Source organism: Mauremys reevesii, linkage group 19, assembly GCF_016161935.1.
Source record: "Mauremys reevesii isolate NIE-2019 linkage group 19, ASM1616193v1, whole genome shotgun sequence".
Taxonomy (NCBI): domain Eukaryota; kingdom Metazoa; phylum Chordata; order Testudines; family Geoemydidae; genus Mauremys; species Mauremys reevesii.
This window is the reverse complement of record NC_052641.1, coordinates 20,807,601-20,830,726: the sequence shown is the minus strand read 5'-3', so window position 1 is coordinate 20,830,726 and position 23,126 is coordinate 20,807,601. Positions and strand designations below refer to the sequence as shown.

General features: G+C 35.7%; 1 protein-coding gene across 2 annotated transcripts in view; it reads right to left on the bottom strand.

Moving 5' to 3' along the window:
• The window catches only part of CAMSAP1 (calmodulin regulated spectrin associated protein 1), a 48,058-nt gene that overhangs the window by 17,891 nt on the left and 7,041 nt on the right, over window positions 1–23,126 (bottom strand). The window contains exons 3-9 of one of the 2 annotated variants that reach the window (XM_039506396.1): window positions 13,531–13,793; window positions 13,163–13,324; window positions 11,199–11,279; window positions 10,168–10,200; window positions 5,033–5,174; window positions 3,203–3,342; window positions 3,021–3,117 (exon numbers count right to left, since the gene is read on the bottom strand). In XM_039506396.1, the coding sequence (XP_039362330.1) occupies window positions 3,021–3,117; window positions 3,203–3,342; window positions 5,033–5,174; window positions 10,168–10,200; window positions 11,199–11,279; window positions 13,163–13,324; window positions 13,531–13,793 (918 nt within the window). The remainder of the gene's footprint in view (window positions 1–3,020; window positions 3,118–3,202; window positions 3,343–5,032; window positions 5,175–10,167; window positions 10,201–11,198; window positions 11,280–13,162; window positions 13,325–13,530; window positions 13,794–23,126) is intronic. The other variant, XM_039506397.1, reaches the window with a different exon arrangement.

The following is a 23,126-nucleotide window of genomic DNA, read 5'->3' as shown; positions in this document are numbered from 1 at the left end:
AAATCATGTAGCCTCACTGCAGAAGCTCAGAATTAAAATATCGAGAACCTTTAAATTTCACTTTAGTTTTTGCAACATTTATGATTCAGAATAGTTAAAATACAGAATAATCAAATTTATAACATATGAAAACTGACACTGATGAGGAATCATTAAACTCAGATTAGTTAGAGCAAACTGGAATAGTGGCTTTTGAATTAAAAATAACTGTCTGTGGATGAATTACCTAACCCACTGTACATGAGACACAGGTCTTCAGAGGCAATAGTACTATACATAGTTACCTACTTTATTTTCCTTTATGCTCCGAGTCGCAAAGAAGGTTACAAAATCTAAATTTTAGACTAATGCAACAAAGTTTGAGAATGAGAAAATTGGTATCAATTTCAACAGTTTCAGCAAAAATATTACTCTATTAAGTTTTAAGCATATAAATAAAAAACTTCACCATAATTCTCATTTCCTTACACATTTTTCATCTTATTTTCACAGCAAGTTAGCTCAAGTGAGGCCTGCCACTCTGTGAAACGTTCAAGCTACGGAGTGATCTGATTAGCAGTTGGAGAACTGTGCTAACTCAAACAGCCCAAACCTGCATCCCCACTGCATTACTAGCTTGACCATCACCTGCACTCGATCTTCAACGAATAGCACCTGGTGCGCCAGTTTAAATCACTACTTAATTCAAGCTATAGATTTTTGTGTGTGGACGTGAGTTGGGTTGTGAGCAACACTTGATTATACCTGAAGTTAATACTTCAGTGAAGACAAGCCCACATGAGTATTAATTTAAACAAGTTATGAGATTCAGAAGAAGCATTTTATAATGTGACGTGATTCTAAAGCACAACAAAATAAAAAACCAAGGTAGAGCTCCACTACTTCCTGCACCTGACCTTACTTACTGTATGTGGAAGTTACTAATGAAACTTTCTAATTTTAATTTTAAAACAGCACTTTTGAGAACAAGGCTTTGTGCTAAAAAGCTGTATTACAAAAGAAGAATCGTAGTGACATTCAATAAAGATGGGACTCAAGTCAGCACTGTATCTAAGTCTGTCACTGACAGGAAGATGACTGAGAATTTTAAATTAAATATCTTTCATTTACATAGTATATTTCATCCCAAAATGCTTTTAAAAAACTCACATACGTAAACCAGGGTGTCAAACTCATTGGGAGGAGGATCGAATTCCATGTTTTAATTACAATCCATGGGCTGGTATACACCATGCTATGCACAGCAGAATGCTCTCTCTCTCAAAAGGGAGAATATGGCTTTTATGTAGAAAAAGAACTTAAGTTATTTGTTCAGTGCCCTACTGCCACATTGACTCATTCAGAAACTATGAGGTTTTTTTAGGCCCACTGTTATTCCTACCTTTGTTTCTTCCTCCCTGCCCTGTCTTTGAGTCTCCTCTGTTCTCTTCTCTGCCTATCCTTCCCTGCAGCAACTCCCAGTTCTCAATCCCCATAAACTGCAATCCCACCACCTCCTTCCCCATTCCTTCTGAAGAAGTTACCAAGAATGACATGGTTATGTTGGCAATTAAATGTCACCACTGGACTTTATAGCTGGCACTTCAATCAGATTACTAGAGGATGGGGAGTTCAATTCTGAGACACTGTTTCAGGCTGTCTTCAGATTCAGTTCGGTTACATTCTGTTCACATCTGGAATACTCTCTGTAGCCAAGTACTAAGAACTTATTTTTGTTTTAAAATGAAAGCTGAGATTCTGCACAATCTCAATATGTCTTGTGGGCTGGATCTTGCCCAGGGGTCATGTTTTGACACTCCTCATATATAGTAATAATTCCACCTCTTGGAAATGGCTACATTTCAGAAAGATGAAGAGTAGCACTTATTCAAGAGTATACATGAACACTGCACAACAGATTAAGAAACAGATGTGAATACTGTACCCAACAAACTCCAGGGGGAATGAAAGCACAGTCCCTATCACTGTGAGCTATACCACATAGCAGTGGATTAAATAATACACCGAGCATGGAAGGCAAAGATGTGTTACATCAAGGTCTTCTGTTGGAATCGAATATAAAAAGACAATTGTTATTGCAGCACTTTAAAATAATTAAGTATTTTGAATTACTACACTTGTTTTTAAAGGGCTGAATCATCTGAGCATTCAAACAAGATTTTAATAGGTGTTTAATGGAAAAGATTCCAATGCTGCAGAAGAAATGACCTAAAGCAAGCTCTCTGGCCTCATTTCTGCAGGCATAAGCAGATGGTGTAAATAGTCACAACTTACTCCACTGAAGTTAAAATTACATGACAGAGACCTAACAGATAAATTCAGAAGTTCAGATTAGTCTGGTAAAGAAGTAAGACGCTTTAGGTCTTCAGTTACAGAGGATCCATGACATGATGAATGAAAGAAATTCACCTTTGCCATTTGAAAAAAATCTCAAGAGGACAAAAATAAATCTTCAACTGCAGTTTGCCAAACTGCATTAGGATTTTGTTGCACCGTTTAAAATTTGAGGTTTTTACTACAGTAACTCCCTCCAAAGTTTCAAAAGGAGTTAAGTGAGTCATTAGCACTTCTACAACAAAAGCAAGCAAAAAAACCCCAAAGCTGGAGAAAGTTATATGTAAACGCATAATTATAAGTGGAAATGATCTAGTGATCAATTTATCTTCATTGTATCTGATCTGATGGTGCTCCTATGAAGTTTTAATTAACAATGAGGAAAAACTGTAACATCCTTCTCCTTTCATAGACTGGAAGTTCCTAGAGAACTATTTAAAAGAATGTGAAATATGACAGCAGATGACACAATTACATATCTTTCAATCCACAGCTGGATCTCAAGGCAATTTTTTTTTTTTTTTTTGAAAATGTAAAAATTTTCCAGGAACTTCAAAGAACAAAATATTTTGGTGGCAATCAATGGAGAGAACATTACAGTAAAAACAAGCAATTTCATTAATTTATATTTATTTAAACAAATAAAATACAGAATTAATATTTACCGAAAAGTCAAAATATCTCACCATCTTTTATTTCTTGAATGTCCCTGGGCTGTACAAAGTCTGGCTTGACATTCTCAAACCACCAGAATAGTTCCGCAATGAAAACCATAACATTAGGCTTTAAAAAAATAAAATAAAAAAAAAGTTTAGGCTAGTGGCTTACCTACAGTTTGCTTAAAAATGTGTTTTCCATTACGTCTTACCTTCAGAACTGAAGGAGCATATAGCATGTCCTCCAATGTAAGGTAAAAACATTTGTTTAGATACTCATTTGAGAATTCTCTCAGAAGCTGAATATTATAGAGGCTGTCTGCAATTGAGGTTACCTCCTTCAAACAGATATCTGGTGGGGAAAGAAAAAGTCAAGGATTACTGAAACTATCCAGGTGAACTGAATACTGGGTTCCCAGTCTATTTCATAGCTACTGTAAACAATACATGCAGGAAAAAAAAAGAACCCTCAGCTTCAGAGCAGGGATATAGGAGACTCCAATTCAGAAAACTGCTTGAACCCCTTGACAGGATACCTATGGACCAGTAGTGACATTTATCTACCAGGCAGATGGATTTTAAGCACCCTTATAGCAGGGTTATGACTGCTACAATCAATTTTGGAGACAAATTTCCAGAATGAAAAGTTGAGGAATCCTTGGTGATGCATCTGAACTGGCCCTAAATTGAAATCAGGCACCATAATGAAGAAAGTCACATATACATGAAAGGAGGAAGGAAAAAACATAGGCATAACAAAATGGTTTTGTATTCAATTTGGAACACCCATCCAAACAAGGGCTTGTAAATCTCAGTGATAGGAATGGTAAAACAACATCAGCAGAACACACACGACCATGCCAACTGAATAAAAAGCTGTTCTGAAGCAGCAAACTTTATTGCAAAGAAAAAAACATTGCTTTCATTATAAAGCTACATAACTCCTGATATTGTACATTAAAGCAGTAGAACATTTAGAAAATATATATTTGAGTGTCAGATTAGTGCATCACCATCCACTGTCAGACTTTACAAATTATTAGCTAAGTAACTGTGTATACTTTGACAATTATTAAACAAAATAGCTACATCACATCATCTTTACCTTATTTTTCTTTCCAGAACTTAGAGTTTAAAGAAATAGAATATGTTCTACTGTCTGGCTTTTAAATCTTGTTTTTAAATATTTGGTATTTATATGCTGCTATCTATTAAGCTATTACTCTTTACTTTGAGCAAACTGATCAAAAAGGAATAAAATTGAGATAACTCCAAGAATCAATTGAACATATGGCATTTTAAGCCATTCTGCACATATGTAAATAACTCCACAAGGTGCAAGGTAATGGAGACTCATTCTGAGTGAAAATTTAATAAAGGAGAGCAGAAAATTTAATAAAAAGAGTTAAACTTAGAAATATGTATAATTCAATGAAGAAAATGAATCATACAGGAAAACAATACCTGGAAAATAAATCTCAGGGTAGATATGTAAGTTTATGATTTGTATATTCCGAAATATTCCAAAAAAATTTATATTGTAAGTATGATTAATATTTTTGCCATTCATACATAATTTGATAACATTTAATTTGTATATGTGGAAAAATTTAAAGATAAATGGACAGTTGTATACTTATTCCTTTTCCTGAGACTAAGTTTGAAGCCAAATTACTAAAATAATTCCTTTTAACAAAAACACATTATCAGATGTTCCTAGATCTGTAAAACAAAATAAAGATGTACATCTGAATTTATTTGATATAGAACTACAGTAGTTATATTCTTCAGAATGCCTTTGGATGCAAAGTAATGAACCAAAAGGATGTTGTTTTAGAAACACCAAATACTGATTTTATGAAAAATTTCTATTTGCCTAACTTGAAGTTAATTTTGGACAACAGATTAATTATTGGGTTACGCTATATTTTGTTTAACAAATACTACAATGCAGCACAAAAAATGACCAACTGTATATATTTTTATATGTTTCTAGTTGAATTTTTTTAATCAAAGTAATTTTTAAAAGTTTCTTCACATACCGTCTAGCTTCATTTGTTCTGGGCAATAATAGTGTATCACAGCTAGAAGAGCAGCACCATCACTGCCATCCTTCATCAGGTCTTCAAGTAATGGGAAATAAGGTAACTGCCTGCTTGAAAGATGGTCTCGTCGATAACGCACCTAAATAAAAATTATGTTTTACTGCATAATTACTGAAATACCTGATGGTGCATCTTTAGTTTTAAATTTGTTTTCTCTACTGTGAATCATTTAGAACGTAGCCTCTTCCCTCAATGGAAGTCAAGTTTGAATACTATTATACTTACTTTTTAACATTTTTCCATAACATTTGGAAGCACTCACCAACACCAAATCTAACCTATGTATTTTTAGAAACTAAAAACAGATTAAGTCAAGGTGTGAGTGCAACAGATCAAATTCAAAAGACAAAGATGACTAAGTCAAACCCACTTAAAACTTGAAAAGCCAATACAAAACTTAATCATGGCCAGGGTGCCCCCTACTATCAACCCAGACTTCACAGGCAATGAGTTATTGGAGTCAAACTTCCCTTGAATTGATACTGAATATCATAGGCGATTTCATCAACATACAGTTTTGTGCAGCAGAAAAACAAATTGGGGTGAGCTTTTCAAAAGTGCTCATGAATGACAGCAAAGTTAGAGGTCACAGAAGTCAATGGCAAACTCCCAAAGATTTCAGCATGAGCAAGTCAAGTCAATACTGAGCACTTCTGAAAACCCCACCCTAAAGATTTTGGGAAGTAGGAGCTGACAACTCAAAGTCATCTAACTACAGAAAGTAAAATCATTTGGAACTGCTGCTAGGCAATTTTCCAAACTAAAAATTATTTAGTGTTAATATTCTTAAGAAGTCACATGCTGGTTAGTAAGGTACCTCAGCGTTTAAGAGTGTGCTGTTTAAGTTCTAGCTAATTGATGGAATGACATCACAATGAGTGCACACTGTGAATCCTAGTAGGAATCCTTTTTAGAGTGAAAATATTTATTTATACATGAAGGGCCTAAAAAAAAAAAAAAAAAATCTACATTTGAGAAACTATTTTGACTGTTATAATCTGGTCTACTATGCAACTATAGTCTACTCTAAATATATACATAAAATGCATTTATTTTTAAAAATCATTTTTTTCTGAATGATACTATACATTCTGCAAGACAGCTCAGGAAAGGTGTGTCGTTCTATATCTATATATTTGAGGATGGCACCGGCTGAGAAAAATTCTGTTCAATGGAACAAAGGTCACTCAAATTAAAAAGTAAGAAATTAACTAGGTGACAGCATATTTCAAGTTATGTTATATAATACATAAAGTTTAGCTTTAAGTTTCCATTGCAAAAGATATGTAGCTCTTTCAGTCTTAAATAATATCTATATTGTATAAAGAGAGCAGTAAACAATATTTGCTACACTGTAAGTAAAGCCATCTTAATTTTTTGGTAGAACATTTGTTTTCTTTACCGGGTGCCGATTTATTTTTTCCCCAGCCTGAAGCTCTCCATACATATGTAATGTAATGTTAATCATACTGTACCACACGCGCATACTCCACTGGTTCCAGCATGCAGTGCGATAGGGCATGCATCAGATCAGGCTTACACAAAAAGAAATAGTAAGATATATGATGGTGATTAATCAGTCATGAAACAATTAAATCCATTATGTGGTTGCTAAATCAAATAAAATGAGTACCTATACTAAGGTGATCTGGTTAGTTTAACAAGTGTATTATTTACATGCTGTTCAGTAGAGTTTAAGTAGTTTAAAGATGAACTTCAAAGATTTCTCTTTAAACCTAAGATTACTAAAATGAAACACTTTTATATCCATTTTAAATATAATGCCAATTTTTTTTAAATTAAATTTGAGCCAGTCATTAGCAATTCTTAGCACTCCAACCTATAGACTCCCTCATTTCCTTTACTGGAGTGAAAGGCATTACATCCACAATAAGAAAAGAGAGTCTGAACGATCCATTCCATTCGAAATCATTATTTTCAATCCATTATTCTCTTAAACCTGCGTCTTCTGTGCTGAAATGACTGTTTAATTTCAGTATAAAGTGGAGTATCCCTGTTATAAAATTAAAGCATTGAAAGTGACATAATGGAGGGCACACAGTCCAGGGTGGTCTACAGAGCACTGGACCGGGAGTCAAGGAGATTCTATTCCTCACTCTGCCAATGACTTGCTTTGAAACTTTGGACGAGTCACTTCCATCCTCTGTGCCTGTTTCCTCTCACACCTTTTGCGTGTCTTGACTATTTAAACTGCAAGTTCTTTGGGCAGGGATTGTTCCTTGCTATGTGTTTGTACAATGCCTTGCACAACAGGGCCCCAACCTCAGCTGGTGCCTTTAGGTATTAATAGAATATAAATAGTTATTTTGACTGCTCTCTTGAAGCAGCACAGAGCATGGATCTCAGATAAGCACAGTTAAATTCAAATAAGCATTTGGATTGATATTAAGCATGAAATATTATATCCTAAAATGAAAATATTTATAAAATAATTTAAATGGGTTTTTCAATCTATTTCTTGGTGACTGCAACATCATTATGGCAGAAAAAATGGAAGCCCCTAACTCTCCTATGAAATCCGCCTGTTTTATGAAGTCTGGTAGCACAAAGCAACACTAAAAGCAGCATGTCCAGCCATTGGAGAATTCCCAGTGTATGGGAATTCAGGGTTGCCACTGCTGCTCCCATGTCACCTATCCCTGCATCCAGCTGACCTTAAAGGCCATTCTAATTTGTCAGCAACTAGCCTGGCAGACCGAGGACTGGGAAGGGGCAAAGACAACCTACAGACGCCTTAGTGCATCCCTTTGGACCTGCATCAAACACTTCTGGTCAAGACCAGAGAATATAGCTCAGAAAATCTTCTGGACACATTATTTAGGTTCAGAGAAAGCTAAGGATCGTCTATAGACATGATCAACACTAGGTTTTAAACATTTCATACTTTTTCCTGCTTTAGGATCTTTCAAATTAATTTACTTTTCAGGCCACTTCAAAACAAAGAGCAATTAGTGTGAAGTACCATTGTTTTAGTCTGGGTGTGAAGCACTAGGTAAACACCTGACTCAGTGTCACTTGTGGTACAGACAGACAAGTCATGGGTGTGGGGTAAAAGGACAGGTTTGACCACCCTATGACTTCCTCCTTTATTTCAGATATTTAAATAATTTAATTTGGGCCTCATATTTGGCTCAAACAAATAAAAGGTGGGAATGGTGTTGGGGGGACTGAGCAAACCAGCAGTTCTTTGCAGAAACACAGGAATGGCTGAGGGATGAGCAACTGTATTTACTGTGCCCTCCCCTCCCAAATTTGGCACTCTTTCCAGTTTACAACCAAGATGATGGTTCCCATCCTCCCAAGATGATGAAAATGATGAACAACAAAGGAAATACTGCAAGAGACAGTGAAGGGATATCACAGCCAAGGAGGAACTGAGGAACAGGAGAACACAGAAAGTTTATATATAGGGCCCTACCAAATTTACAGTCCATTTTTGTCAATTTATGGTCACGGGATTTAAAAAAAAAAAAAAATCATGATTTCAGCTATTTAAATCTGAAATGTCACGGTGTCGTAATTGTTGGGGTCCTGATCCAAAAAGCAGTTGTGTGTGGGGGTGAAACGGGGGACGACGGACGGACGGACCTTGTTTGCAAGGTTATTGTGGAGAGGTTGTGGTACTGCTACCCTTACTTCTGTACTGCTGCTGGCGGTGGCACTGTCTTCAGAGTTGTGCAGCTGGAGAGCGGCGGCTGCTGGCCGAGAGCCCAACTCTGAAGTCAGCAATGCAGAAGTAAGGATGGCATATATGATATATGATATGATATTGCCCCCTTCTGCTGCCTGCAGAGCTGTGCCCTCAGTCAGCAGCTGCTACTCTCTGGCCGCCCAGCTCTGAAGGCAGTAGCATAGAAGTAAGGATGGCATGGTATGGTATTGCCACCCTGACTTCTGTGCTGCTGCTGGCGGGGCACTGCCCTCAGAGCTGGCTGCCCAGCCAACAGCCACTGCTCTCTGACCACCCAGCTCTGAAGGCAGTACAGAAGTCAAGGTGGCAATACTCCGACCTCCGTAAAATAACCTTGTGACCCCCTACAACTCCCTTTTGGGTCAGGACCCCCAATTTGAGAAACGCTGGTCTCCCCTGCGAAATCTGTATAGTATAGGGTAAGAGCACACAAAACACCAAATTTTACAGAGGAAGACCAGATTTCACAGTCTGCAATGTGTTTTTCCACGGCCGTGAATTTGGTAGGGGCCTATTCATATAACTTGCTACCCCAGCCAAAAGCAAGTAGGTTTGTACAATATAAGTTCAATTCCATTAAAAACTCATTTTTCATGTAGGTACTTCTGCCAACAGGTGGAAGGAAAGTCTCCCTGGATCAGGCCTAAACATATGTTAATTACGTTTCTCCCTAGTATGTTTCCTCTATTTTCATTAAATCACCAAGGATGCACTTCCACCAGCTGCAGTAACTTAGTGTTCAAGTGTTTTACCATCATGTCTTCTAACCCACCTCACTGGACAATGGTGTCTGACATTTGCTGGGTTACCAACAGAGTAAACACCGGCAAGGCAAGGCTCAAGCCTTCTATTAAGTGGGTTAGGATTCTAAGGGTGTTATTGTTAAATAAACAGAAAGTTAATAGTTTGTATTTTTTTTAGCCAAGTTGTAGCTGCAAAGTGTTATTTAAGGGAGTGCAGGAAATGCATCTAATGAATTACTACAAAACTTAAGTACCTATTAAATTTAAATTGATCAGTTTTTATCACCTTAGTACTGTAATAAATGTCTACCTTGAGCAAAAAGTACCATTCCTGCAACTTCTAATTTTCTCTTACTGTAATCTTATTTCACCCCATCCCTCACTCTTGTATTTCTAACACAATTCTGAAGTTCTAAAGTGCTGTATAGTGATGATTATGCTGTATGTACAGTATGTAAAATCATGTTATGGAAACTAAACTTTATTTCCAAAAACCTTAATTAGAAAGGTTTTTAACTTTTTTGTCTAACGAGCATTTTAATGGAAGCAAGTACTTTGAAAAAGTTTAAAAGCAATGGTTTTGTGGAAGACAATTGGTGTAAAAGTAGTTCACTTACAGGTACTAATTTCCAATACCATTTGGAAGGAGACTGCTCAGGAAGCAAGGAAAGGAATGTAGGAATAGGAGAGGAACATCAGCAGAGCAAGTTATACACAGTAATACTTAAATGCACTTAAGCAACAAACACTTTCATATTGTAGAGGGATGCTAGTCCAAAATATCAGTTTTAAAGCATTACAGTGAAATCCAAGGTGTTCAACTGATAACCAAATTGTTAGCAGGATCCTCAAGACCACTTGTAAATTAAAAACAGCATATAAACCTTTAAAATTGAAGCACGTTATTCTGTGTCAAAGGATCTGAAAAAATGTAACTCTTCCTCAATATGGAAAGTAAAACATCTTTGCCTCATTTATGCATATTACAATTGTATCCCTTTACTCAACAGTGCCAATTTGAGGGACAAGCATAAGAAAGATATTTTTTAGGCTTCATTAAGACATACATTGAGATTATCAGTATTGTATTTATTTATATTTGAGGAAAATCCATTTTACATTCTCCAGTAATGAAAGTGTACTATATCTTTGCAACATTAGTGCATTGTAACATAAGTTAAGGGGGAATAGGGTAAAAATTGCACACACACAGATACACCATTCAAATGCTTAGAACATACTTATTAAAGTTAGATTAACCTCCTGAATTTCCTTGCTATAGTCATTTTATGTACAAAGAATCTGGGCCTGAAAGGACTTCAAAACATATGCTGTATGTTTTGTGGTACTGAAATCATAGACTGTATTTACCAAAATCATAGCATTCAAAGCTATTTCAATACTAACCAAAACTTAAAATAAGACAAAAGGCACTAATGGGATTAAAGGGAAGTAAGGGCATTACAGATAAATAGAAAACAAATTGTATACACAAAATCTCAAATGAATTTCACTGGGGAGGATACCTCATAACAATTTTATTTAAAAAGTACTGAAACTCATTTATATCCGATTTCACAGCATGATTTCAGTTTTAACTGACAATGTTCATAATTCAGCTACTAAGAAAATTAAATATATATTTTACCTTTTGGTGACCTGGGCTTTCCAGTAATTGCTGTTTTAATTTGACCTCTTTTTCTGTTATCTCTCTCATTTTAAGGTTCACCTAAAATAGTAGGGAAAAGATAATAAAAATGCAATTGCATACCAATTTCCAGAAGTCATCACTTAACATAATGATCAATCTTTATTTCCCACCATTGTAGAAATACGACTCATAATACGCATGATTTTGTTTTTTTTAAACTCTGCTTCTAAATTCAACTGACATTCCACTGATACTGGTAAGCTTTGCAGCAACATAAGGTACCGCTTTGCAAATACAATTGCTTAATTAGTAATATAGCCATAACAGTAATTTCTTCCAAAAAATGTTCAGATATATTTAAAATAAATACTTAGAAGTGAAAGTGCTGTAAGTGTAAATTTACATTCTTAGTTCTCCTGCGAGAGGCAGACATGTTTCTACAATATAAACTACAATAATTCAATTAACTTTCATTGTGTATACCACTGTTACAAAATAAAGGAGTCTATTCTCCTCTAGTTGTGTTGGGGTTGCCTGTACTATAAAATTGGCACTGCAGAAACTGACTCTCTTTAAATAGTTTCAGTGCAGCCACAGACAGACGCGTTGTTCAAGAACAAGAGCAGGGGCTAATTAGTTCAATGAATAGTCCCCAGATCTCTTAAATAATGGTCTCTTCCCACTCCTCTATATAGCTGAACTTCTTACCCATTGGCAACAGAGCACAAATCTGACAGAATGCAAAAGTTATTAGAAGAAGTTGTGGATTAATAACCCAAGAAGTTACTTTTCAATAAAAGTTTTACGCAAATAAAAAAATCTGAGAAGTAATTTTGTTTTAACAGTTATGTAGACCAGCTTCCTGATTTCTTGAAAATTTGTTTTTATATATAAAAAAAATCCTAGACAGATTTACTATTAACTTTCTATCCAATACAAGATTTATAGTACTGCACTAAAATCTGTGGGAGGAAGAAGTGTGGAATGTAAAGGAAACAGTAATACTACTGCTCAAGGATTTCATGTATAAACTCTAAACTGATAGCCTCTGAAATGTTTCATATGTGGTTACAGTAAAATATATTCAAAATCAAATCTATCTGGCTAGTGAACATGAAACAATACGCTTCCCTCATCTACCAAACAAATGATATCACAAAGTTACTTGATTCCCTTTAGAAAAGGAATTCTTATTTTTACATTGCATATACTACTTCCAGGTTTAAAAATTAAACAAACATAGGGGAGAAGGGTTTGGAAGAGATGGTCTAACACTTTTAAAAAATGCATCTTTAATTAGCAGTATTTTTAATAGCAACAGTTTCCACTACTAAAAATCATCTGGTATGTTAGTATCTACAATCAATTTTATTTCCAACTCCTATTTGGCAGATTCTAACCTGATAATAAATATTGGTTCAACCTCCATGTACAATTTTAAAACACAAATGTTTTTTTAAAAAACATTCTTTCCCCACAGTATGCTTGAAAGACAGTTGTCAAGTAGCTTAGGTGGAAACAGACCAACTGCAGTATTTTCTAATTTGATTTATATTAGAAAGATGACAAAATCTACCATTGTGCCATTAAGAAAAAAAGGAAACGTATTTCCCCTACTAGTCTTGTCCTCTTCCTCTTGGCAAATATTGATTTGCATTTGGAGGGGGATGAGGAAGCCAAGAAGGAAGAAATCTAAAAAAGCTGCAGGTGCACAAAAAAGAAGCAATAACTACTATCTGTATACCTAAAGGAATACAGGTGGTTGGCTCACTGCCACTGTGCAGAGCCAAGACATTCTAAGGTAATTACAAATAGCTTTCTTCCATATCAGAAGAGGGCATGACCAGCAATGGAAGCCTAACAAAACATGGACAAAGCACTGATCAAGCCCTTTTTAACAATCAGTTTTAGAAGTTACAATTTTCTAGAAGTAAGCAATCCTTTCTAAATATCAGTTTTACCTTATTAATCCAGAAAACCATTGCATCTTCCAGATCATAGGGTAGTTCTTTTGAGGCACTGAACGTAGAAAAACGTTTGACACTAGCAACCACCTTTTCAATGCTGATCATTTCTACAGTGTATGCCATCATTAGAGCATCAATCATTGCCATATGAGAACCCTAAGGAGCAAACCAAAAGTATTTGCAGTCAAACATACATCAAGAAATAAACACCTTTACATATTCTAACTGTATTTACAATATATTTGCATGAAAAAGTGCTGAGACAAGCAACCTAGAGGTGAAAAGCTCTTCACTCCATTATCTATCCCCAAAGTCAAGGGTGAGATTTAATGATTAAATCCATCTCTAAACTTTAAGCTAACCATTTTGATTGGTGCACTGGCGAGATCAGATTCAGACACAGGGGTATCATCACTCTCCATGACGTAAATCCCTTTCCGAGACAGAGCCTGAATCACTGACTGGTGTCCCTGCAGAGCAGCCACCTGATCCCCTTTCAAAATGAGGCTACAGACACGACAGTATAGCTCACTGGACAGCAACAGCTTGATGACAGGTGGTTTAATATGTTCTTGCTCGTACTGGTCAATGTAAAATGGGTCCTTCAGCTCTTCTGGGATATTATCTGAAACAAAGACGAAGAGTCTCAAACAAGTGGATACAGTTGTAAGCAAAAGTGAAAACTTTGCACCTGAATTCAAAACTAACATGAGAAAGGGAGAAAACACATACATATTAAAAACAAACTGCGTGGTTCATTTTGCAACCAAAAAGAAAAATACTGAATGAGAAATAAAATGAAGTCTGCAGTTTTATATGCTGAATAGTTTTCAATTATATTTAACAGCATGTGCTTGATTGAAGTAGCAACATACATCATTCCCTCCTCCTATACACAATACTGTTACATTAAAAACCAATGTACTTCTAGTTCTCTCTTAAATCACAAGAGCCTCAATTCAGGAAAGCACCTAAGCACATATTTAAGTCCCACTGATTTCATTTAGACTTAAACACATGTTTAAGTGCTTCCCTGAATAGGGAAGTTCCTCTGAATCAAGGGCTATGTACATGGTGGGTAGTGCACGAGAGATTTACAATTAAAATTAAGAGTAATATTGTTAACCATTTATTCAGAGCATCCAGGCTATAGATGGAGTTTATCACAGATGTACAAAATACACTGTTTCAAAACAAAACTGTAGGTTAATTCAAGCAGCATCCACAAGCATCTGCTCGTAGTAAAGATGTTTCCACTTTATTCTAAATTATTTAGTGCTCAATTATTAAGAGGGGTTGGATGAACACAATCACATGAAAAAGGAGGATCAAAAATTTTTTAACCCAGGATTAAGGCTTATGTGACAGGAAACATACATAAAGCTTAAATAGCACCAGTTACCAAGAAAGCCCAGAAGCTGATTTAAAAAAAAAAAAAAACACCACACACCTCAGCTGCTTTATATATTGGTTACAAAATTGATTAATCTTAGTTTTGGTACTTAAAAAAACAACAAGTTTTTTTCAACATAATGAAAGCACAGAAGCTAAAACAATACTACTCTTGAAGCCCTTTTTATTTAGGTGCAAATATATGAAGGAAAAGCTATTTAACCGGGATTTCTAATAATCACCTCATTGCCTTCAGCATGAAGCAACACAGTTTCACATCTGACATCTTAATGTTTTTATAAACTTGAACATGGGACCCCGAGCACAGTAATTTACATACATTTTAAATTATGAATGCAGAAGACTTCAGCCTTGTCTACAGTGGGATTTTTTCCCCTTAAAATTCCTACATGTGCTACTATCAGTGCAGCTCCACAGTAGCAGTGCTAGTATAGACAAAGCACCAGTGATCACCTATATTTTTATCACTGTGTCTAGGCAGGGTTACATGATAGTGTTTAAAATCCTTACAGCCACCTGGAACCCTGAATCTCTGCAGTAATGCATTTGCAAGTGGTTTAATAACTGCCCCATTAAAAAAGTGGAAAATATTAAATTTCTATTAGCTTTTCATATCACGTAGTTCTTAAAGACACTCTGAAAAATGACGTCAAAAGCTAGATAATTCTTATGTTAAAAGTGACCAGAATTAACAACTTCTTATTCAGTTACATTCCTAAAACTCTAACTGCAAGTTTTTGGTCCCCCCCTCCCAATTGCTCAGAACGCATTTGCTCACAAGTTCAGTGCTTTACTAAGGACAACTAACATACCGGTACTAACATTAACATTTTGTTTCACTCTTCTTGACAGCTTCCTTTTAGCATTCATCCTTTAATTTACAGTTTTATAGTAGGAAGAGTTTTTAAACTCTGCCAGATTCAAGACTTAAAATCTAGTTAAAATTATTTCAGCTCTGTCTACACTTATCAGGCTAGTGTTATAATATGGTTAAGCCATAACTCAATTTAAAAATGATTACTAGTTTCAGGAAAAACCCTGAGCTGCAGTTCCAGGGAAAGGAGGAAAGATCAGAAACTGCGGTAGTCTAATTAATTCAGATGTTTGTGCTTAAAAATACAAATGCTCTCTCTAGCATTCTAATAGATAGAACTCTTTACTACAATGATTTGCGGATGGAAACAATGGGTGTGTTTCTTTTTAAAAGGTCATTGTCTTAAACAAAAAACCTTCTGTCTAAAGAATGTTTTAATGTTATTTAATATTTATATTTCAACAACACCTAGAGGCCTCACCCAGATTGGGGTGCCAACTGTACTGGGCCCTGTACCTGCTATCATTACAAGTAACATCTAAGATTACTATAAAAGATTACAGAAAATTCTGCTTGTTTTTTTCTTTGTGCATTTGAAAGCACTTTACGTATAGTTCTTCTCACTGATTTCCCTATATAGTTCACAATTTTGGTGGGTTTTGACAAGGCAATAGAAGAGAAAACATTTCAAAGACATGAAAATGTGACTGTACAACCACAAAAATTGGCAGAAGGGCCCAGAATAAGTGTAGTACATGAAACTACTTCTCACTTCACTTTTGAAACTGAGTAGTTTTCAATTTGATGGTATCCCTTCAGGTCCCCATCTGAATAAAGAGACTGCATATTCAGCAATTCAAGGCACAGCAGCACTGTTTACCTAGCTTTCTATAATGCCAACCTAAGATTTTTGGTTTGAGTTTTAAGAAAAATATTTTAAAGGTAATTAGAAGAACTAATTTGCCCCAGTTTCTGATGGGCAGTATAGTACGCAGTCCACAACTCATCCAAAAACATCACCAACTGCTGTTCTGAACAATTAACATGAAGATCAAAGCTAGAAATAATTTCAATCTGCACATCAGTACCAAAAATAATTTGAGGTTTACTGCTGTTCTTTAATGTTACTGATTAATTCCATAGCAATGTTTGTCCAGTCGAGTTTTCTAGGATTTTTTGTACCTTATATATCAGAGTTAGAAGTAAGAATATTCCTTCAGAAAAAAATGCAAGGAAGTTTAATCAATTTAATGCCTAAATGCTAAGGCCTATCACAGTTTTAACAAATTACAAATAGAAATGTACAACATATACACACAATAGGCAACATTAACTCCTGATGGACTTGATATTACACCCATTCAACTCAACAGGATTTTTAACCACTGATTCTAGTAATAACAAATTTAGAAGCAAAGTCTCTCAAGATACTTTATAAATTTAAACCAATTTTACAAGGATTTGTTTGGCAACTCTCATAGCTAGAGTCAATGACTAAAAATTGTAACAATGTAAGCTTTTGTATTTATAATACAGATTTACTTTATACTGTTCTTGTGGATATCATTAAAATAAACCCACAGGAAGAATACTTGAACCTTAGTAACTAGCTTGATTAATGAACCAGAAAATTTGGAAACTAAAAAAACCTAAGTGGGACAAAATGTGATGCAGAATGAATGGTATAATGTTTACTATCACGAGTTTCAGAAGACTCGAATAATACCCTTGTGGCTTTGCAACATGTAAAGTATTAATCTCAAACATGTGGCAATAAAAGCTTTCCTAGCAACATCACACAACTACACATTTAGGTTATTCCTTGGTCTAAGAGACTGTCTTCCTCAGCAAACATCACTTGTAAGGTTCAAAACCCATTTTAAAGGAGAGGCTAGATCACCTAACAAGTCAAAGTCTCACATCTCTAACTGCCAATTACCTCTCTATATGTAGCACACAGCCATCCAAAAACAACAAGCAGCACACCTCCTGTCCCCTTCTCCCCGCTCATGCACAATATTTATGGATTCAAAAATTCTTACACCTCCCTAATGTAGGGAATACGCTAACAGAATTAGATCAATTGAATTAGCCTACTGATACAGTATTAAATGACAAAAAAAAATTCTAAAATTTTAAGATACCTTTTCCCATCACAACCCCTCATATAGTGGCATAAACTTTGAAATACCATATATATATTTACTCTGCCTCTCCATTAAAAAATGCAATGCTTTTTTTTTTTAAATAAAAAGTGTGTTCCAGCGCTCGTAAGCAGCTTTTTAACAACACACAATAATCAAGTACAAGTTAGGTAGCTCAGTGGTTTGAGCATTGGCCTACTAAACCCAGGGTTGTGAGTTCAATCCTTAATGGGGCCACTTAGGGATCTGGGGCAAAAATCAGTACTTGGTCCTGCTAGTGAAGGCCAGGGGGCTGGACTCAATGACCTTTCAAGGTCCCTTCCAGTTCTAGGAGATTGGTATATCTCCAATTATTAATTTAAAAAAATTAATTGTTCCAGTGAGTAAAGCAGAAAGATAGGTGAGCTATTTTCAGAGAAGAAATATTCAAATGCAAGTTTGTATTACTCCTGATGAGAAAGTTTTTATTTTAACACATGCTAATGAATTCTGTTTTTTCCAAAAGTGAGCAGTCTTAAGTGTAAATCACTTGGTATACAACAGATCACTTTAAAAAGTTACTTACGTAACTTTTAAAATAACTTCAAATTTAACAGCAGCCAGCTATACATTTTGCAGAGTCTCTCTCGCCCCCCGCTCCCAGGATACAATTTCCTTACCCCCTCTCTCACTCACACACCATGGTTAAGGAATAATGCACCAGTTTGAAACATCTGACTTATCATCTAAACTACAAAAGCAGGTAGTAGTATAATGCTGTTTGAGGTGTGATACCATGATAGAGAACCAAAATCCAAGCAAAAATTTAATTTTATATCAAAATTTTAAATTAGTAAGTCTACACAATCATTTAAGTAAGCCCTGCATGTGTATACTTAAAGCTACACTAAAATGCAATAAAGCATTAATCACCCCTGCTCTGCAATTAAGGCCTTGTCTACATTATGGTCTGAAGTCATTCCTGCATGTTTCCCTGACCAATTAGAAGAGATTTTTGTCCTTATAATTGTATTATAGAACCGTATTATAGACTTCTCTAAATCATCTATAATAATGTTACTTGGGAGGGAAAAAACCCTACCCACATCAGTCAGGGAAACCAGGCTAGAAACCTTATACACAGATGTTGCTATCACAGTCGCAAGAGTGATGTGGACTGGACCTAGATCCAATTTTACTGTCAAAATGTAATAAAAAAGTTAATTTTTATGGCATTTGGTGCTCAAACTAAAAAGGTGAATACCACAAATGTAGACATTAGTAACATGGGTAAAATATTAATTGTGGACTTCCTTCCTCCATGAAATCTGCATGTTTTAAAATGGTAAAACTTCAATGAAATTGTAGTAATCTCACAAATATTCAGAAAAATGTCTTGTAATTTAAAATCTTTGCAAAACAGCAAAGAGCTACTTTGAAAAACTTGTATTCTTGAAGATGCCACCTCTGAAGCCTAATGATCTAGTGGATTTAGCATAGAGCTAAACTTTGATGTTTGGGTGTTCAACCGAAGTCACTCAGGTGCTTTTGAAGATCCCACCTTAACGTACAAAAGCAACTGACAGAAGTTTTAAAGGAACTTGGCAGTCTAAGAGTGGTATTTTTGCAGACTCATTGCTTGATTTAAACAATAGGCCACATGCTGAAAAACGTTTGCCAAACAGCAGAGTGAAATGGACCTGATCTTTGTCAGTTTTACTTTACTCTCAGGGGTCTGAATAGCAGCAGTCAAAACTGACAAAACTAGTCAGTTTTCATTTTGCTGAGTCTTGAAAAAACAATGAGCAGTAATAAAGGTATTGGAGGTCTGCAGGTTTAAGACGGTACTACATCACTTTACATTTGGAAAGTTATCTTCGTAACCCTCAAGATGAGGAGCTTTAAATTCTTAAATGAAAACTCAGAATCTACAAAATAAATGGAAACTTTCCTTGGTGAGTGTCTACTTGCTAAGGCTAAGCGCATTTTTTTTCAAACCCGGGCCTATAAAAATATCATTGCATCTGTTTAACAGACAGAGAAACAGAGCCAAAAAAAACAAACTAACCCTTAGTTGGGAGCACTGTAGTCTGGTGGCTTACTCAAAGGACTTGTAGGGGAAGTCAGACGTGGTTCCTAATTTTGGTCCTGGTACTATTGCTGTGACCTTAGTAAGTCAGATAACTTCTGAGCCTTTGTTTTCCTGTCTATGAAGCGGCAGTAGTATTTACATACTAAATAATGTTTTATGGTGCTATATAGGAGCAAGTATTACTGGCAAACATGAAATGGAGCTTCTGGTTCCCAATGAATGTCAATGTAGATTCTATTATTTCTTTCTTTTGTTTTTCCTATTTCTTATTCTAGTACTGGTCCAGATAGTTTAAATTAGTCTGGAAGAGTATATCAAGGGCAAAGTGCTCCACTATTTTTTAACTGCTCATTTTGTGCTAGCATGAACAAAGGCTGAAAAATTCTTATCAAGTTTTAGTTTTGCCTGTCAGTTTAAGGCATAATCACAAATTGATCTTTGCTATATTTTAGGTACCAAAGACATCACAGACTTTTCCTGAATGATGATGATGATAAGCCCAAGATAGAGGCTTAAATTACCACAGCTATGTTTTTAAAGACAACGGCATAAAGAGATCTCACTTGCAGAACAATCTCATCAACTTTCTGCTCTTCCACTTCCAATAGAAAAGTTTCATTCAACAGCCAATTTGATCTTGAAGTATATGAAAAAAGATTTCCTGAACTTTCAGATGAACAAAACTGTTATCCATCTAACTCTTGATGGTGTGTACATTTTACTTGCAAATTAGTTTTTCATTACTTTAATCCATTCAGTTTTTCCTCCTACCATTTATTTCAACTTTAGCCATGCTAATTCAGACAGATTCATACACCAACATTTGGTAATCATTAAACATTAATAACCCATTTGCAGTACTGATCATTGGCTTTCACATTTACTATAATCAGACTGAGAAATCATCACCTTGTAAATTCAACACAGAAGCATGAAACAATAAGATAACCTTGCCAACTTTATACATAAAGCAAAAGTGGTCAGATGTCCTGCCCACCTTCCAGACCTATCTAGATTCTAGTAAACCAAGACCCCATAAAAATTCACAGCTCCATCTACTCCCCTCTTCAACATCCAGAGAGAGTTTATTCTAACCACTAGCCACACCCCTATAATGACCAACAACTCCACCCATTCATTCCTCTTTCATTCTGTGCTTCTAGACAGTTGGACAACTTTTTCATTATTTCCTAACAAGACGAACAGGCATAACAAGAACCTTAATGTTCTCAACATCTCCCTTTTAACATTTTTGAACAGTTACAGCTGATATTCAGACAAAACTGAACACTTCAGTACCCACAGCTCTCAAATATTATATTTGTGTAAATACTTCAGTGAAATAGCAGTTCAAAAGGAAAAAAGAACAGGGTTCCCCTCCTCCCCCCAAAACCTCTTGTTTTTTCACAAATTTGTCCCCACAGCCATAGGGGTCCTTCCTTTCAGCAGCCAGAGGAGGCTGTTGGTGCACTTCTTATTTCTCAGATACCTACTAGCCAGCCTAACACTAAACTTAGAATCTCAAAGTAGGAGCCACTGCAAGAGCTCAGTGGTAGAAATCTCAGCATCTTGCAGGCACTGGGGCTGGGCTTTCACTACAGGGCATTGCCCTGTGGCTAGTGGGGCCTCCCTTTATTTTATATGTTTGTTTGTTAAGTAAGTGTCTTAAACTTTTCACATAAATGGAGCTTAAAAATTTTCAAGTGATCTGGAATCATAAGCACATAGGATTACACTGTTACCTAGGTTAACTATCACTGTTATTTTCCCTCTCTCCACTTCTTGTTACATTTACTTATCAGGGATTGTCGATGTGGTAGGATAATGTGCAGTGTAGGGTTGTGTTTTCTAAAGCGCAGTAACTGGTCTGATGTGCTATGCATTAACTGAACAGAGTAGACCATTCTGGTGTGCACTGAAGGTTCCTAGTGCGCTTTAACACAGTACTTTTTCAAACAGCATTATGTTAAAGTACACTAAGTAAACTTTAGAATGCACCAGCAAGGTCTATACAGTCCAATTAATGAACAGCACATCAGTGTGCTTTAGAAATCACAGCCCTGTTGAACGCGTTACCCCATCATGTAGTCAAGCCCTAAAATTAAACTCTTTGGGGTAGGGATGATGTTTTCCTGTGTATTTCTAAACCACCAGCAGAGTAGAGTCAATTTTCATTGAGGCCCTTGGATGCCATCATAATACAAATAAATAATAAGCATGTGGGAGTTAGAAGTAGAAGAGAACAGAGTAAAACTAGAAATAGAGTATGATACAGATAGATTTTTATAAGAAGAAAACAGACAGAACAAGCATCATGTAAAGAAAGAGAAAATCATGGAGGAAAGCAGTCACTGAAGACAACGTAGAAAAGGATGTATCATGATTAGGAAAGAAAAAGCAAAGTAATGCTAATATATCTCAAAGCAACTTTTTTTGTATCACCATATGGAGACAATTCACTCAGGTCCAGATCCTACAAATATTTCTGCACATGCTTAACTTTACTCACTGCAACTAGTCCCATTGAAGCCAACCAGTGGTAGCAACAATGAAAGTACCTACTGAAAATAATGCTCCTGCTGTTGCTGACATTTAACTCTTATTTACATTTGATCCAAGCAGGTCTACATGACAGTGGGAAAAAAATGCCAGTAGCCACAGGGGTCTTCTCTACACAAGTATTCCCACCACCTCTATCACTGGCAATGGTATATTGTTTTTAATAAAAATAAGAATTTTAGGCTAAATTTCTAGCGTAGAAAAGGCCAACTGATTTAATAACAGCTAGTTCTCTAACCAGTATACGCTACAAATTTAGCAAATTGATGCAGGATTAAGGCATAAGTACAGATCTCTGAGCCTACAGAGTCCCACAAAGGTTAATGCCAATGTAAACATGAGGCAGTCAGTCATCCTTCCTCTGCACCACAGGATCCATGCGTGTGGATCCTAATGCAGGATTAGGTCCTTCTTTTGAAACAAAGCCAAAATATAAACAATGAACCTCTATAACTTGCAAAGCATGTTTTATTTCTACTCACTAAAAATCTCTTTAATGAGGCATTACAAGCAACTGAAGCACTTGAAATATATTCATGCAGGACAATGCCTGTTTAGTTTTCATGAGTATCCAATTATTAATAGTGGTAGCAGTAGTCAACATTTATGTTATATCTACACACCCAAAGGCTGCATTAGAATTTTTTTGTTTAGATAATCATACTATTGTTATGTTACCCTTTACTCCTCTCATAAAATGCAATAACTTCACACTCGGTAGAAAGGAAAATAAATTTTAAAAGTAACAATATCACTATCTCTTTTTTACTCTTAATTGTAGAAAAATGCAAAAGTGACAGAAAATATTGACAGTTCTGAAAATACTAGAAGAAAGCAACATTCTTGTTGAAAACAGTCTAAAATATTTAATTGCAGGAATGTATTGTTTTGCTCAGCCCTGTCACAAAATAAGCTAGTGTTAATCCAGTAAGCATATTAGAGTTTGGCAAATTAGAG